Raw genomic sequence first — 14,756 nt, forward strand, 5'->3', positions numbered from 1 at the left:
TATGTCTTCATATGGACTATCAGCATGCCAAGGTATCTTTCAGTGTCCTCAAATGAGCGTTAGGATTTTTGAGGGATTAAGCCAAAATGGGTAGCTCATGAGTTGCAAAGCTACTAGGGAAAATCTAATGTGCATTCTACTTCCACTCCCTACAAGTGGACCATCGTCACCTATTATTGCTTCAATCACACACGTGACTTCACCTCCTATAGCCAAATACTATGTGTATACTTCATAAAGGACCTTGTAAAGTGAACATTGCACATTGATAAAATATTCATGAGTTAGGTGGAGAGGAGCATGCAACTCTTAATATTGGAGTCTTAGTTGATGGAAATATGCATTACCATGTGTTGTGTTTGAAATTATTTAGGGACAATGGGGGTGAGAAATATATGAGAGTTGTGATGATAATAATTTGGCTTTGATTGTGAGGAATAATGTTATTACTAGAATCCAAATATCACCCCCCTCAAGAATGAGCATCCAAATTAATATATAGGGAGGATGCCGATGATGAAAAAAATCATATTTTAGGGAATGCAAGGGTAGCACATGTGCAATTTAAAAGTCCATGTTTGATAGGTCCTATTGGACGAATGGTCATATCAAGGATGGAATGCTACTTTGTTGTGCATGTAGAGGTGATACCCTCAAGAAGGACATTGCACTTGAATCTGTATAATTATCCAAGATTTGAGGTTTATTCTCTATACAAGGAGGATATTTCAAATATTAACAATCAAAATTATGCCAGCTATAGTCATTTTAGTAGATTGTGGAAAGAGCTTTGTAATAACATGAAGGTATCCAAAGCAGTAATAATGGTAGTATGAAGTATACGTGCAAACCTCAAGAGTTGATGACAAAGAGTAGTAGCCTCCAGCGGATGAGATACCAATTGCTTTGCATGTATAGTTTGATTCTCTAAATGTAACTGAGTAGGTCTAGTAGTTTTTGTGCATCTATTACATGCAGCTCAAATCAATAGGGCTCTTAAGCACCATAGAGAGCAAGAACACTCAAAGTTCGCAAACCATAGAAGAAGTTGAAGAATTGTGATAAGTATCTTGTGATATTTGTGGATGGTATGGATTAAAAGAATATCTTTTTGCCACACTTTATGAGATTTCCAAAAGGTGTAAAGGAATAAATATTTGTGCAAATGCATCTTATGGTTTGCCTTTTATATCATGAATGATCTAGTAAGTTGTACTCATTGTACATGCTTCTTCTACGTAGTCATTGTGCTCACACATGCACATACGACTCTAATTCTTTTCATTTTTTGAAGCTATCATATGCACCAAACAAAACCCACAAAAAGGTCTTGTACATGCACCCTCTACTTACTCAGTGCAATTTAAGCTAAGGGGGGTCACTCATTGTATATAACCCTATCACGTGAGTTCAACATAAGGATATTTTTTATTTCTACAATTTACATTTAATAAATATACATAAGGGAATATTTAAAATATTTTTGGAAAAAATTACAGATTTGTATTGAAAAGGGGTACATTTTATTAATTAAAAATTTATAGATAAGGGATTTTAAAAATAGGCCTTGAATGCACATGATATAGAGGGTTTATACATAGTGATCCCCCTGAGAATTTAAGAGGAGGTGTTCAAGATAGTGTAAATTGCACTATCTAGATAGGGTTCGTAGGGCGAGCCCTAACCCTAACCCTAAGGGGTTCTCATGTATATATTCACAATTATGTTCAATACAACTTAATGTACAGGTAGCTATATTGTGTGCACTCCTCTCTCTCTCTCTCTCTCTCTCTCTCTCTCTCTCTCTCTCTCCCCACTTTATTAAAGAAAAGAATCAAAGGGTATGATAGCGAGTTCTAAAGAAAGATTCCTTGTATGTATTGTAATCATTGCTATAGTAGCTGGCTGCAATTACAATCTCAATAGGGATTATCCTTTAGAATTCAATGCCATACCCTTTGGTCCTTTTAAACCACAATGAAGCCTTGAATTTAGCTTTGTTTATACCTGTCACCTTATGAGCCTCATAAAAATGGTAATGCTAATTTTTCTTTGTTTATAGGAGAAAAATGCAGTCTTTCAAATCCTTTTCACATGGATAGGTACACCAAACTTTTCTACTTACAATATTCTATTCAATTTCATTTTTAGGTATGATCCTATAAGCTTTACATAACCCACTTTATTTTGCAACTCAAGCTTTTCATTATTGTAGGTCATTGGGCAAATCTTTCAGGAACACATCTATACAAGTGTATGCCATTGGGTGAAACTTTCCCCATTACAAAGTTATAAATATTAATCCATACTACTATTTCAAAGGTTTCAATGGATTTTTGTATACTTAATCTTCATATACATGTGTTTTATAAGCTATAATGTTTTGAAAATTTTGCTTTAATAGTCATATACATGTGTTTTGACCTTATATATGGCTCCAAATGACTTGAGCTGATGGATTTGGGTACTTTGTGGGCTGAATTACGAGCTTCTATGAGAAAGTAATGTTAATTTTGGGAAAATTAATCAAATTTAAAGCTATCAATATTAGCATAGGCAACTTGAAGAAGGAGGACCAAGGTTCATTAGATTAATATTTGCCCCTTTATTTTTCCTTGATTGTGAATGTAAGGCATGTATCCAAAAATTAGACTGAAATAGACTAAGTAGAGCCAAATAGAGTGAGCAACTAATTGCATGCAAAGTAAGTAGAGTGACCCATTACCAGTCACGATGACAACTACAGGAGTAAGTTAAGTGAGTCATTACTAGTCAGGATGATAACCATTCACTTTAATGCCCATGCAAAGTTTCATACTGATCAGAATCTATTTGCATGGGTGGGAATGCTTATTTTCTCATTTTTCATCGAGCCTCATAACCGAGTATCAAAAGAACGCATCTGCTTTCTCCAGTCATAGGTGCTTTTCTACGATGGGTATGATACTTTATACATGCATTAATCTTATTTAATTTAAAGCTCCCATGGAAATTTTTGTACCCATCGGACACTTTCCATGGGTGGGCATGCTTATTTTCTTGTTTTCCATCAAGTTTGACATCCGAGTATAAAAAAATATGCATCTACTTGCTCCCATCATAGGTGCCTTTGTATGATGGGTATGATACTTTGCACACGCCTTAATATTATTCACACTCTAAGACCCATACAAATTTTCATGCCCATCAGACACCATTTACATCGGTGGGAATGCTTATTTTTTTGTTTTCCACTAAGTCTCATACCCAAATGTTAAAAAATATGCATTTGCTTGCTCCCTTCATATGTGCCTTTGTACATGAGTACAATAATTTGCACACACCTTTATCTTATTCAATTTAATTCCCATGCAAATTTTCATTCCCATCAGACCCATTTGCATGGGTGGGCATGCTTATTTTCTTGTTTTCCAATGAGTCTCATACTCGAGTATCAAAAAATATGGATCTACTTGCTTCCATTGCATGTGCCTTTGTATGATGGGCATGATACTTTTCACACGTCTTAATATTACTTTCTTTAAAACCTGTGCAAAGTTTCATACCCATTGGACACCGTTTGCATGGGCAGGCATGCTTATTTTCTTGTTTTCCACCAAGCCTCATACCCAAGTATCAAAAAATATGCATTTGCTTGCTCCCATCGTAAAGCATTTGTACAATGGGTATGATACTTTACATATGCCTTAATCTTATTCACTTTAAGGCCTGCACAAAATTACATGTTCATCCGATATAATTTGCATGGTTGAACATGCATATTTTCTTGGTTTCCATATTGTTTGCATCATTGGGCATACATATTTTGTTATTTCTCAGCATGTGAATATGTGGCACACCTCCTAAACCACAATGCAAAACCAAGTCAAGACCCAAAAAATTCAAAAATCATGCCCAAAAATCCATGAATTTGAGAAAAGTGTCTTGTTCCATTGGTACTATACCAACTTCAGACCCTATTTCCATTTGTATGTTGCCAAACCCCTTATCCATCGATGTGCTAAACCCTCTTTGTGTTGCAACGGATATACCCTATTTGTGTTGGTATATACCAATGCTTACCTGGCTCAAAAAATTCAAATACACTCGTGCTTTTGTCTCCCACAATGCCTCACACTTTATTTCACTCATTTTGCCAATTTTGCCCTCCATTTGATGTTGTTTTCCTTCTTTACAAACAAAGCGGGCCTCGACTTCTACCTCAAGGTCCTACAGCAAACCTCCTCCTCTCTTTCTTTCAAGGTATGTGTCTCTTCTCTTTATTTCTTTTATTCTTTCATGCTATCTAAGTTATTCTTTTCCTATGCTTTTCTCTACTTTCCCTCTAGTTTCTCTAAGTTTTTTCTTTACCCACTAGTTTTTTAAAAATCTAGTTTCTCTTTCTTTATCCTACAAGAAGCATAAGGAATAGTAAGATTAATAAAGAACCATAAGTTTTTCTTTAGCCACTCTTGTTTTTGTAAAAAATTCGAGGTTTTCTTTGTTTTATAGGGGAGCCTATCACATTTTTCTTCACCCACTAATTTGCTTCGAGGTCATCCTTTATTCTTTAGCTACAGGTATGAAACTTCTATTCCTCTCTCTTTTTATTTTTTATTTATGTTACAAGGGCCATTTGCTACTGCCTTAAGCACTAGAAAATGTGGTGGTTGTAGGACCCTTATCTCCCTTCTCTCTCGCTCCCTCTCTCTCTCTCTTTCTTAGTCTCTTCATTTCGTTCTTTCGTTCTCTTTTCCTCTCTTTTTCTTGTTTTCCTCTGAATCCTCTCTCTTCCTCTCTTCCTCTTCCTCTCTTCCAATCGTCACACCACAAATCGTGTTCTTTGCTCCGATGGCAATGATTGAATGTGTGCATCTGCAACCACTTCTTATTGCTGCTCTACAAGGACTCTTCTTTCTTCTCATTGTTTCTCCCTTCATATATGTTGCAAAAGTGTCTTCTGTTGCCGATTCGATACCGTGCCAGCACTTTCCTCGACCCACACTCTGTTCCTTGTGCCTTGACCTGGCTTTTCAGCTTTTGTGTCTTGCAGTCTCTGTTTACTTCTCTTGCAAGCCATGGCAAGCTGCATGTTGCCTTTGATGCCATGGCCAAGATCAATCCAAAATAGACCCAGAGAAGCTAGCTTGTTAGGCAAGCAAAGAATAGAAGACAACTTACCCGAAAGAAGACAATGGCAAACCTGCGCAAGGTCATGTCGAGGTGCATGCAGGTTGCAGGGTGGGGGCAGGTTGGAGGTACTTAATCTTCCAAGATTTGATGGGTAAGAGGTGTGAAAATTTAAAATTCACAGGAGTAGCAAAATTTCAGGCGCCCATTTTTCCCCCTCCGACGATACACGTCAGTAGAATTGGATATCCCAAACAAGTGCAATGTGGCCTAAAATTCTTCAAAACACAAATAGGCCAAAGGGAATGCTATCAGGTTTAATGCTATTCATTATTAAATGTAATGACCTTTGGCTTGTTTATGAGCCATGTAGCAAGCAAATGCATGGAAAAAGAAACAATTCAAAATTGTAAATAGTCTTGGATTTATTAAAATATATTTGCACATGCACAAATTGTACTTTTCCAACTTCTTTCATTTTAGGGTGAATCTAGATACCAATACCAACAACTATCAATGTTTTAAGACCACCATGCATTAGTCCCAATAGTTTGGATTCCAAATTTTCAATCCGTTTTGGTTTTAAACAAATTAAAAAAAAGTTATGGAGCATGCCCCTCAAATGGGTATGCATCACTTTAGCACAACATTGGAGGCCCATTAACCCATGCATAATGATCTCATTTAGGTGTGTCCTTAGGTTGAGGAGAAGCTCACATAGTGTACTTTTGAATGATTACTTGGTTGCATGTATGTATAGAACAAAATTTTGAAGTTTTTGAATAAATTGCTATATCCTATAGTCTTCAAGATGCATGCTTCACATGCAACATAGCAGTTGTAATGCTTTAACATTCTTATTCCAAATCCTTATTCTATAATTTTTTGCTCTCATGTTCAATTTTGGAATGTGTACTACAACTTGAAAACAAAGTTTTCCGAATTCCATTGAGCAATCCATAAGTTATGGGTCATGCAAGATACCTATATACAGAAAAGTCCTTGAACTCACCAAAAATGGTACACCCAAGCAAACAATGACCCACTGATCGGACATTGTTTGCATGGATGTGCATGCTTATTTTCTTGTTTTCCATCGAGCCTCATAATGAGTATAAAAAAATATGCGTCTGCTTACTCCCGTCATAGGTGCCTTTGTATGATGGGTATAATACTTTAGACATGCATTAATCTTATTTAATTTAAAGTTCCCATGAACATTTTCATACCCATTGGACACATTGCATGGGTGGGCATACTTATTTTCTTGTTTTCCATCAAGTTTTACATCCGAGTGTAAAAAAATACGCATCTACTTACTGCCATCGTAGGTGCCTTTGTATGATGGGTATGATACTTTGCACATGCCTTAATATTGTTCACACTTTAAGACCCATACAAATTTTCATACCCATCGGACACCATTTACATCAGTGGGCATGCTTATTTTCGTGTTTTCCATTGAATCTCATACCCGATTATCAAAAAATATGCATCTCCTTGCTCACATCATATGTGCCTTTGTACAATGAGTACAATACTTTGCACACCCCTTTATATTATTCAATTTCAGTCCCATGCAAAGTTTCATACCCATCGGAGCCATTTGCATGGGTGGGCATGCTTGTTTTCCAATGAGTCTCATACTCGAGTAGAAAAAAATATGCATCTGCTTGCTTCCATCGTATGTGCCTTTGTAAGATGGGTATGATATTTTGCACATGCCTTAGACTTACTCACTTTTATACCTGAAACAAGTTTCATAGCCATCGGACACTGTTTGCATGGGTGGGCATGCTTATTTTCTTCTTTTCCACAAAGTCTCATACCTGAGTATCAAAAAAATATGAATCTACTTGCTCCCATCATTTGTGCCTTTATATGATGGGCACGATACTTTTCACATGTCTTAATATTATTTTCTTTGAAACCTATGCAAAGTTTCATACCCATTGGATACCGTTTGCATGCATAGGCATGCTTACTTTCTTCTTTCCCACCAAGTCTCATACCCGAGTATCAAAACATACGCATCTGCTTGCTCCCATCATACGAGCATCTGTACAATCGGTATGATACTTTACATATGCCTTAATACTATTCACTTTAAGGCCCATGCAAAGTTATATGTGTCAAAGAAGATAGCGTAGCAGAAGCAGGAACACCCAGGTATGAGGAAGAACACCAGGAGAGCAAGTAGCCTCCAACACACCGTCTATTCCATACTAGAAGGAAAAGGACAATACATCAACCAAGTGAACACATTAAAAAGAACTAAAACCACAAGATAATACCTAATTGGACTGGTAAGAACTAACCATGGGTATGAACCATGGTGTGATTACTACTAAACTACTAACACACCAATCATAGTGCTGATAGGCATATCCAGCTATCCATAACATATCTGTGGGATAGCATACCTGAGCTTGTCTTCCAACACTCCCCCTCAACCTCAAGTAGGGAGTAAGACACCAAGAAGCTCTCGAAAGCATGTGAACTTATCTTTACCCAAGGACTTGGTAAAGATATATGCAACTTGATCTTTAGTCCGAACATGAATGAGGTCAACTTGCCTCCTCAACACCATCTCTCTGATGAAATGGTAGTGTACCTCTATATGCTTTGTTCTAGCATGATATACGAGATTATTTTGCCAACTGGACACTACTCATGTTATCACACTAAAGTTTGACTAGCTAGATATTGAAAACTAGTGAAGCACCCTCTGTGCTCTTTCCAGCCAAGCTTTATGATTAACTTGTTCTGCAGTAGCATTTCTTTCTGGCAAATTAGGCTCTTTCTCATCACCTGTAACCAAATCCCAATAGCCGTTTCCAATCAAAAAGTTCTCCATTATAAATTTCCAAATGGGATAGTTATGGTAATCTAATTTCTCACCAACAATCTTGATGATATTATCAGACCCACTTGCATTTGCCATAATTACAAAAAAAAAAGATTCTTGCAACTTTTTACTGTTTTGGACTGTCAATATCTTTCACACCTTAGCTTGGATGTAAATATTGTCAAAAGCAAAAATGTAGCCAGTGCATGGATCTACAAACTTCTAGTTCAGTGTAGATCCAAATTCCTTAAGGATTTTTTGATATCTATTGCTAAATACAACCACCTACACACTTTTGACTGCAGTCCAAGAACTTCCAATTACCAGTGCACAATTGATCAACTGGAATCAAAATGGCACTTTGCTCCTTTCAGTGGCAAGGAAAAGCAACACACCAACCAATAATGGCAATCAAGGTGTCCAATAATGCCTCACAATATTCCAACAGTCAATCACTAGCAGCTCATAGCATGAGCAAACAACAATTAATATGTAGTCAGAATCAGGCATAAAAAGTACAACCGCTTGCTAGAGGCATCAAGATCCACAAACCAACCACTGTATCACAGCAAGATCAAGGGCATATGATCCATTGCAAATATTCAAATATCACTGCAAAATCATGCATCAACCATGGACCATATCAGGCCCCAAGATGCATCCACCAGTACTATGTCACTAGCATAGGATCACCCTGCAATATGACAACAGATAAGCATAACCTCATGCATAGTATAGCATCAACCATTGTCAACCACTGTCTCTATAAGTGTATGTACCTGCAAGAAAGCCTATCCCCAAGCACAAGTCTACCACCCCTATAGCCATGGGCTATGCCAATCCTTGCAGTAAAATTAATAAGAAAAACGAGTGTAGTGTAGAGAAACAAGGCACCTATATTTCTTTTTCAACTATAAGTGGAAACCAATCTCTTGAGAACATTCAAGAGGTCTTCCTCCCTCAGCCTCCAAGCTTTGATAAATAGTCTTCAACAAACTTGAGCAGATGCAACTTCCACAGCTTCAATATGCCACATTTCTTTACAGGAAATTTAAAACGGCAATTTGGGAATGTAAATGATCAAATTCAACCAAAAAATAGTAGACCCAAGTCCTAAGGACTTGAAATTACTCAGATTAGCGAGATTGAGTAATGCAGAGTGTTCAAAATTGACCAAAAGTTGCCTGTAGAAGGGAGGACCAGGAATTCTTCAACACAAGCTTAGCACGTCTCTCTTATCCTCAAAAACGGCTAGGGTTTTGCCTCAACACACCACTCTACCACAGCAGCTCACCCATAAGCATTGAAGTGCTCTGGTACCATGTCAAAGAAGATAGTGTAGCGGAAGCAAGAACACCCAGGTATGAGGAAGAACACTAGGAGAGCAAGCAGCCTCCAACACACAGTCTATTCCATTCTAGAAGGAAAAGGACAGTACATCAACCAAGTGAACACACTAAAAAGAACTAAAACCACAAGATAAGACCTAACTGGACTGATAAGAACTAACCATGGGTATGAACCATGGTCTGACTACTACTACTAACTACTAATACACCAATCATAGTGCCGATAGGCATATCCAGCTATCCGTAACATATCTGTGGGATAGCATACCCGAGCTTGTCTTCCAACAACATGTTCATCCGATATCATTCGCATGGTCAAACATGCATATTTTCTTGGTTTCCACATTGTTTGCATCATTGGGCATGCATATTTTGTTATTTCTTAGCATGTGAATACATGGCACACCTCCTAAACCACAACTCAAAACCAAGTCAAGACCCAAAAAAAATCAAAAATCATGCCCAAAAATCCATGAATTTGAGAAAAGTGTCTTGTTCTGGTACTATACCGACTTCAGACCCTATTTTCGTTTGTATGTTGCCAATACTCTTTTCCTCTCGTTCTCTCTCTCTCTCTCTCTCTCTCTCTCTCTCTCTCTCTCTCTCTCTATCTCTTCTCCCTTTTCCTCTCTCTTCCTCTCTTCCTCTCTTACTCTCTTCCTCACTTTTCTTACTATTTTTTCTCTTCCTCTTTCTCTCTTACTCTCTTCTCTCGTTCTCTCTTTCCTCTCTTTTCCTCTCTTTCTTTCTATTTTCCTCTCTTTCTTTCTCTGTTCTTCTCTTTTCTCTCTTTCTCTTTTCCTCTCTACTTCTTCCTCTTGCTCTCTCTTTTATTTCTTCTCCTCTTCCTCTCTTCCTTTATTACTCTCTTCCCGTGTTTTCCTCTATTTTCTCTCTTGTTCTCTTACTCTCTCTTTCTCTCTTTTCCTCTTCCTCTCTTTCTCTCGTACTTTCTTCCTCTTTTTTTCTCTCTTTGCTCTCATTCCCTCGTTCTCTCTTCCTCTCTTTTCCTCTTGTTCTCTCTTTTCTCTCTTTTCCTCTTCCTCTTACTCTCTTTCTCTTTTCCTCTCCTCCTCTTCCTCTTGTTCTCTCTTTTCTCTCTTTTTCTCCTCCTCTTACTCTTTTTCTCTTTTCCTCTCGTTCCCTCGTGTTCCTCTCTTTTCCTCTCATTCCTTTTTTCCTCTCTTCCTCTTTCTCTCTTACTCTCTTCCTCTTGTTCTCTCTTTCCTCTCTATTCCTCGGTTTCTTTCTCTTTTCCTACCTTTCGCTCTCTTTCCCTCTCTTTCTTTCTCTATTCCTCTCTTTTTCGCTCTTGTCCTCTCTCTTTCTCTTTTTCTCTCTATTTTCTACCTCTCGATAGTCTCTATATTTGGAAATGCGAGTACGATTATAATGAGTGAGTGATTCATTTTTTACATTCTTGGTTTGTAATGTGTTTTCTATGCCCCTACTTGCTTGTTGGTTTCCATTAGATTAATGTACCACCCAAATCTTTGGCAGTCTTTAGTAAACCCGAACCCTGTTCCTCATGTTGCCACCATATGGCATTTGGAAGCCCTACTATCCTATGTTGTAGAGAAAATCAAACACGATGAACAATGGGTGAAGTTTAATGTGGAAGTGCATGCGCATAGGTGGGATCGAGATAGAGCTTCATCAGAGGAGCATTTCTTGCGGGTTACAAGATCCAACTTGAGGAGCCTTCGAAAGCTTTGGAGAAACTGATTCGAGACCAAAATTAATAGATTCTATACCATGAATAAGATAATGGATTGTGTTGATATCTCTTAGATCGTGAGTACATCATCCAAGAGTATCAATATATAGAAAAAGATGTGCAAGATGAGGTCCCGAGTGACCCTTCTAGCCATGATGAAGTGAGCAACAATACGAGTGAGAATAATGCAGAGTAGTGGTAAACGTTTTTCTTTAACATATACATGACAATGTCTCTTTTGGAGACCAATTTTGTTTATAGATCTAGACACATGATAATGTCTTTTTTTGAGACCAATTTGTTTTATCAATACAAATTCTGTTTAACACAAATAGTTTCAACTTGTATCTTTGTTTTCTATTATTGAGTCAGATGGATGTATAATATAAGATATTTATAGGTAATATATTTTGTAATACATGAGGAGAGAGTTGTAGGAAATTTTGTAGCTCATATGGAATGTATTGATTTTTGTACTACCTTATAATAAAATATCTATGGTGGGCAGAATGGGACTGTAACCAGCCCTATTCGATCGTACTTTTTTTTTGTTGCTTTTGCTTTATGTCGGTATATACCAACACTTTATAAGTGTCAGTATATATTGACACTAATACCTATGCACATTTTTCGACATGTAATTTGATAATTTTTTGATGCTTTGCACTTTTTAAAAAAATAGTGTGATTTTGATCAACAATGGCTTGTAGATTGCGGGTATGCAAACCTTGACTAAGTATATGCATAACTTGAAGGTGCCTTTAATTTGGATAGAAAACTAAGTGGTCTCAAGTCGCATGATTGGCACAAAGTGATAAATGTAACATGACTTTCACTTGAATTCATAATATTTTTTAACTCTTGTTTCAAATTTACTAACACATAATATTGCTACACATAGTATGTACCTCCAATTGCTTCATAGAGATTTAATATAGTAAGATGCCATCAACAAGCTCAATGTATTTGTAGAGTACGTCGAAGGCGAGGTCGAAGGGTCTATTGTGAATTACCCTTCTCAAGTATGGGCCTTAGCATCCTTTCCCCTTAGTATATGTTAGAATTAATGATTTATCAAATTAATTTTTTAATGTATGCAAACCTCCGAGTGGTTAAAATACCCTTTCTTTTGAACCCACATCCTAGGGACAATACATGATTTGGCATAATGGCTTCAAAAACTGTAATCATTTTGGGTGAGGACTATATATAAAACATTACTCGGCGTTGTCGAATTTATGGTTAAAAATACCCTTTGTTTCAAACCAAATTCTGACCTACATGATTTTGCATGGGGCCCTTCAATGGTTTCAAACACATGTATCAATGATAATTTTGAGTGAGGATTATATGTAACATAAATGATTTTGAGTGAGGACTATATCTAACATAAATGATCGACACTCTAAAACCGATATTAGAATGGATGGGTTATGTCCAAGACTCAATTGGAACAAACCTTGAACGCTGTAGATTGTTGAGAAGCAAGGGCAGTATATGCATGCACGTGCACAGGTCTCTCTCTCCCTCTCTTTCTCACTCACGCACGCATGCCTCTTCAAACATATATAAAGATATTTGTCTCCAAGTCCACTCAAACAAAATGCAATGATTATTCGAGTCCAAGAATTGGTGTACAAAAAGAATGCCCAATGTACAATCACACGGTTTGCGCTTTCGGGAAAGCGATCTTGTGTGCTCTCTACAGACCGAAGAAGCCAGCATGCAGCAAGAGCAAGTAAAATCCTTGCGTGGCCGTAAGGATGATCACGAATGCCTCCATGAATTTCTGCAAATGAGGGGAAAACTTTTAGCAACTGCTAGAGACTAGAAATCGAAGAAGATTGTGGGCTGCGACGTCGTACTTCCGGTCATTATAGTGCATTTCCAGGAGCGAGAAACTCACCAGCGTGGTGCCTGTGTGTCCCAAGTTGATCTCCTTGCAAGCCAACCTGAATCATTATGCTTCTATGTCAATGGCGATCACGAAATCGCAAAGTATAGCTCATAGAACTTTCCACTGCAGCGGGGCGTGGCGCTGATTCTACTGTATAGACTCGAAAAAAAGAATAGTTACCCAAAAGCGATGACCAACAACGACCAAGCTATCAAGGCGGAGGAGCTACTGGCTGCGACGGCCTCCGATCTCCATTCCTTGAGAAGATGAAGTCCCGCGAGGACGGAAGCGACGCCAACGGCTCCAGCGATGAGGGAAAATATTGTAAAGTTTTGAGTGGCGTGGTTACCGTAAACATCTACAAGATAGCAAAACGGCCGCAGTCAGGGAGTTTCTACTAGAAGTGGCGGCTGAAAGGACGAGAAATGCTATTGGATAATGCAGAGAGGCACCGATATTGTCCATCATGCTATCGAGCGCCCAGCCAGCGATGCCGAGCATGATAACGAAGAGAGCGAAGTTGAGGAGGAGGACGGGGGCGACGAGGGCACGGTCGAGGACTCTACGAGCCATGGAGGAGAGGAGGAAGAAGGTATGGCTATGGGGAAGGAAGCGAAGCTTTGGCTATGGGAGAAGGGGTGTTATCTATGGGCCCGAAGGAAGGGAAGCTTTGGCTATGGGAGAAGGGGTGTTAGCTATGGGGGAACAGATGTTGGCTTTGGGCTTTTAAGGGATGTGATAAGTAGGATAGTTAAAAGAGAGTGGTGTGTGGTGGAGTGGAAGTGGGAAAGGTGACTTGGGCATCTCTACCGGTGGGAGCAACAATAGCTTGCCATGTTTATGTTTTCCTTGTCATTCCTTGTACTTTAAACCATCCTTACGGTTTTCTTACCCGTTGCTTTCCACCTAGGTTCCTTTGAAAAGTATTCCTTCTTTCCATCATTGCCACCTCTCCCACCCCTACATTCCATTCGTTCCAAGTGTCTTATTAACCGAGTCGGCCCACATATCTCATAGATTCAGAGTTTCTTTCATAAAAGTGCACTCCTACAAAGGAAGGTTCACTACTTTTCCATTAGACAACACCTCCTCATATGGGCCTTCAATGTGTGAGTGTGTAGGCAATATTGAGTCACACATGTGATTTTAAATATGAAGGCAACCTTAAAGTCATGAGTGCATCTCACTAAAACCCCTCTTTCCAACTCATTGTGGCTTTTAACAAGATTTCAACCTCCTAAACTCAGAAATCTATATAAATCACAGAAAGAAAATTCCATCTCAAGATTGTGTAAAGAAAAATAATATTAGAGCATTTGTCCCAATGCCACTTTGTCTTATCTTGGAATGAAAATACCTTTAGGCTTCATGAAAACCCATGTTCTACGTGAATGAGTAAATATATTTCCTCTACAAAGCATCTACCTAAATGTGTTAACATGTTCCTTCTGCAAAGCGTCCACTGCAGGCATTACCATATGTTTCTTTAAATCTCCTTTTAATCTCTAGCTTCCATATCAAGTCTTTACTTCGTCTATATATCATATCAAAAGAGACCTTTCACCTCCTCATAACACCACAAAACGTGCTCTTTCATGAGATCTCCTTTGTGTATGTAATATAGAGAGGCGCCTTTCACTTTTAAACACCTTAGACCACTGAAATCATGCTCATTGGCCAATTTAAACTTGTTAATTTAAAAGTTTCACTACAACTTGGGGGTAATCCCTATTGCTTTCTTTGTATAAGATTTAGAAATCTATGTCCTATCTACTTCATTTTATAGGATGGATGAAGACATTTCTTCCATGATATTCCATGCCACTTTGCTCAAAT

The 14,756-nt window shown here is 38.1% G+C and overlaps 1 protein-coding gene across 1 annotated transcript; it reads right to left on the minus strand.

The window, feature by feature from the left end:
* Window positions 1-12,725: 12,725 nt before the first annotated feature.
* On the minus strand, window positions 12,726-13,522 carry LOC147889322 (membrane protein PM19L-like). Its single transcript, XM_087392082.1, has 4 exons — window positions 13,373-13,522; window positions 13,101-13,278; window positions 12,930-12,975; window positions 12,726-12,812 (listed from the first exon to the last, which is right to left on the minus strand). The coding sequence occupies exons 1-4, from the start codon at window positions 13,491-13,493 to the stop codon at window positions 12,726-12,728; spliced, it is 432 nt and encodes a 143-aa protein (XP_087248208.1). The 5' UTR covers window positions 13,494-13,522.
* Window positions 13,523-14,756: the final 1,234 nt, after the last annotated feature.

This window comes from Dipteris shenzhenensis, chromosome 20, assembly GCF_047967505.1.
Source record: "Dipteris shenzhenensis isolate YYH24624 ecotype China chromosome 20, Dip_SZ_1.0, whole genome shotgun sequence".
NCBI classification, from domain to species: domain Eukaryota; kingdom Viridiplantae; phylum Streptophyta; class Polypodiopsida; order Gleicheniales; family Dipteridaceae; genus Dipteris; species Dipteris shenzhenensis.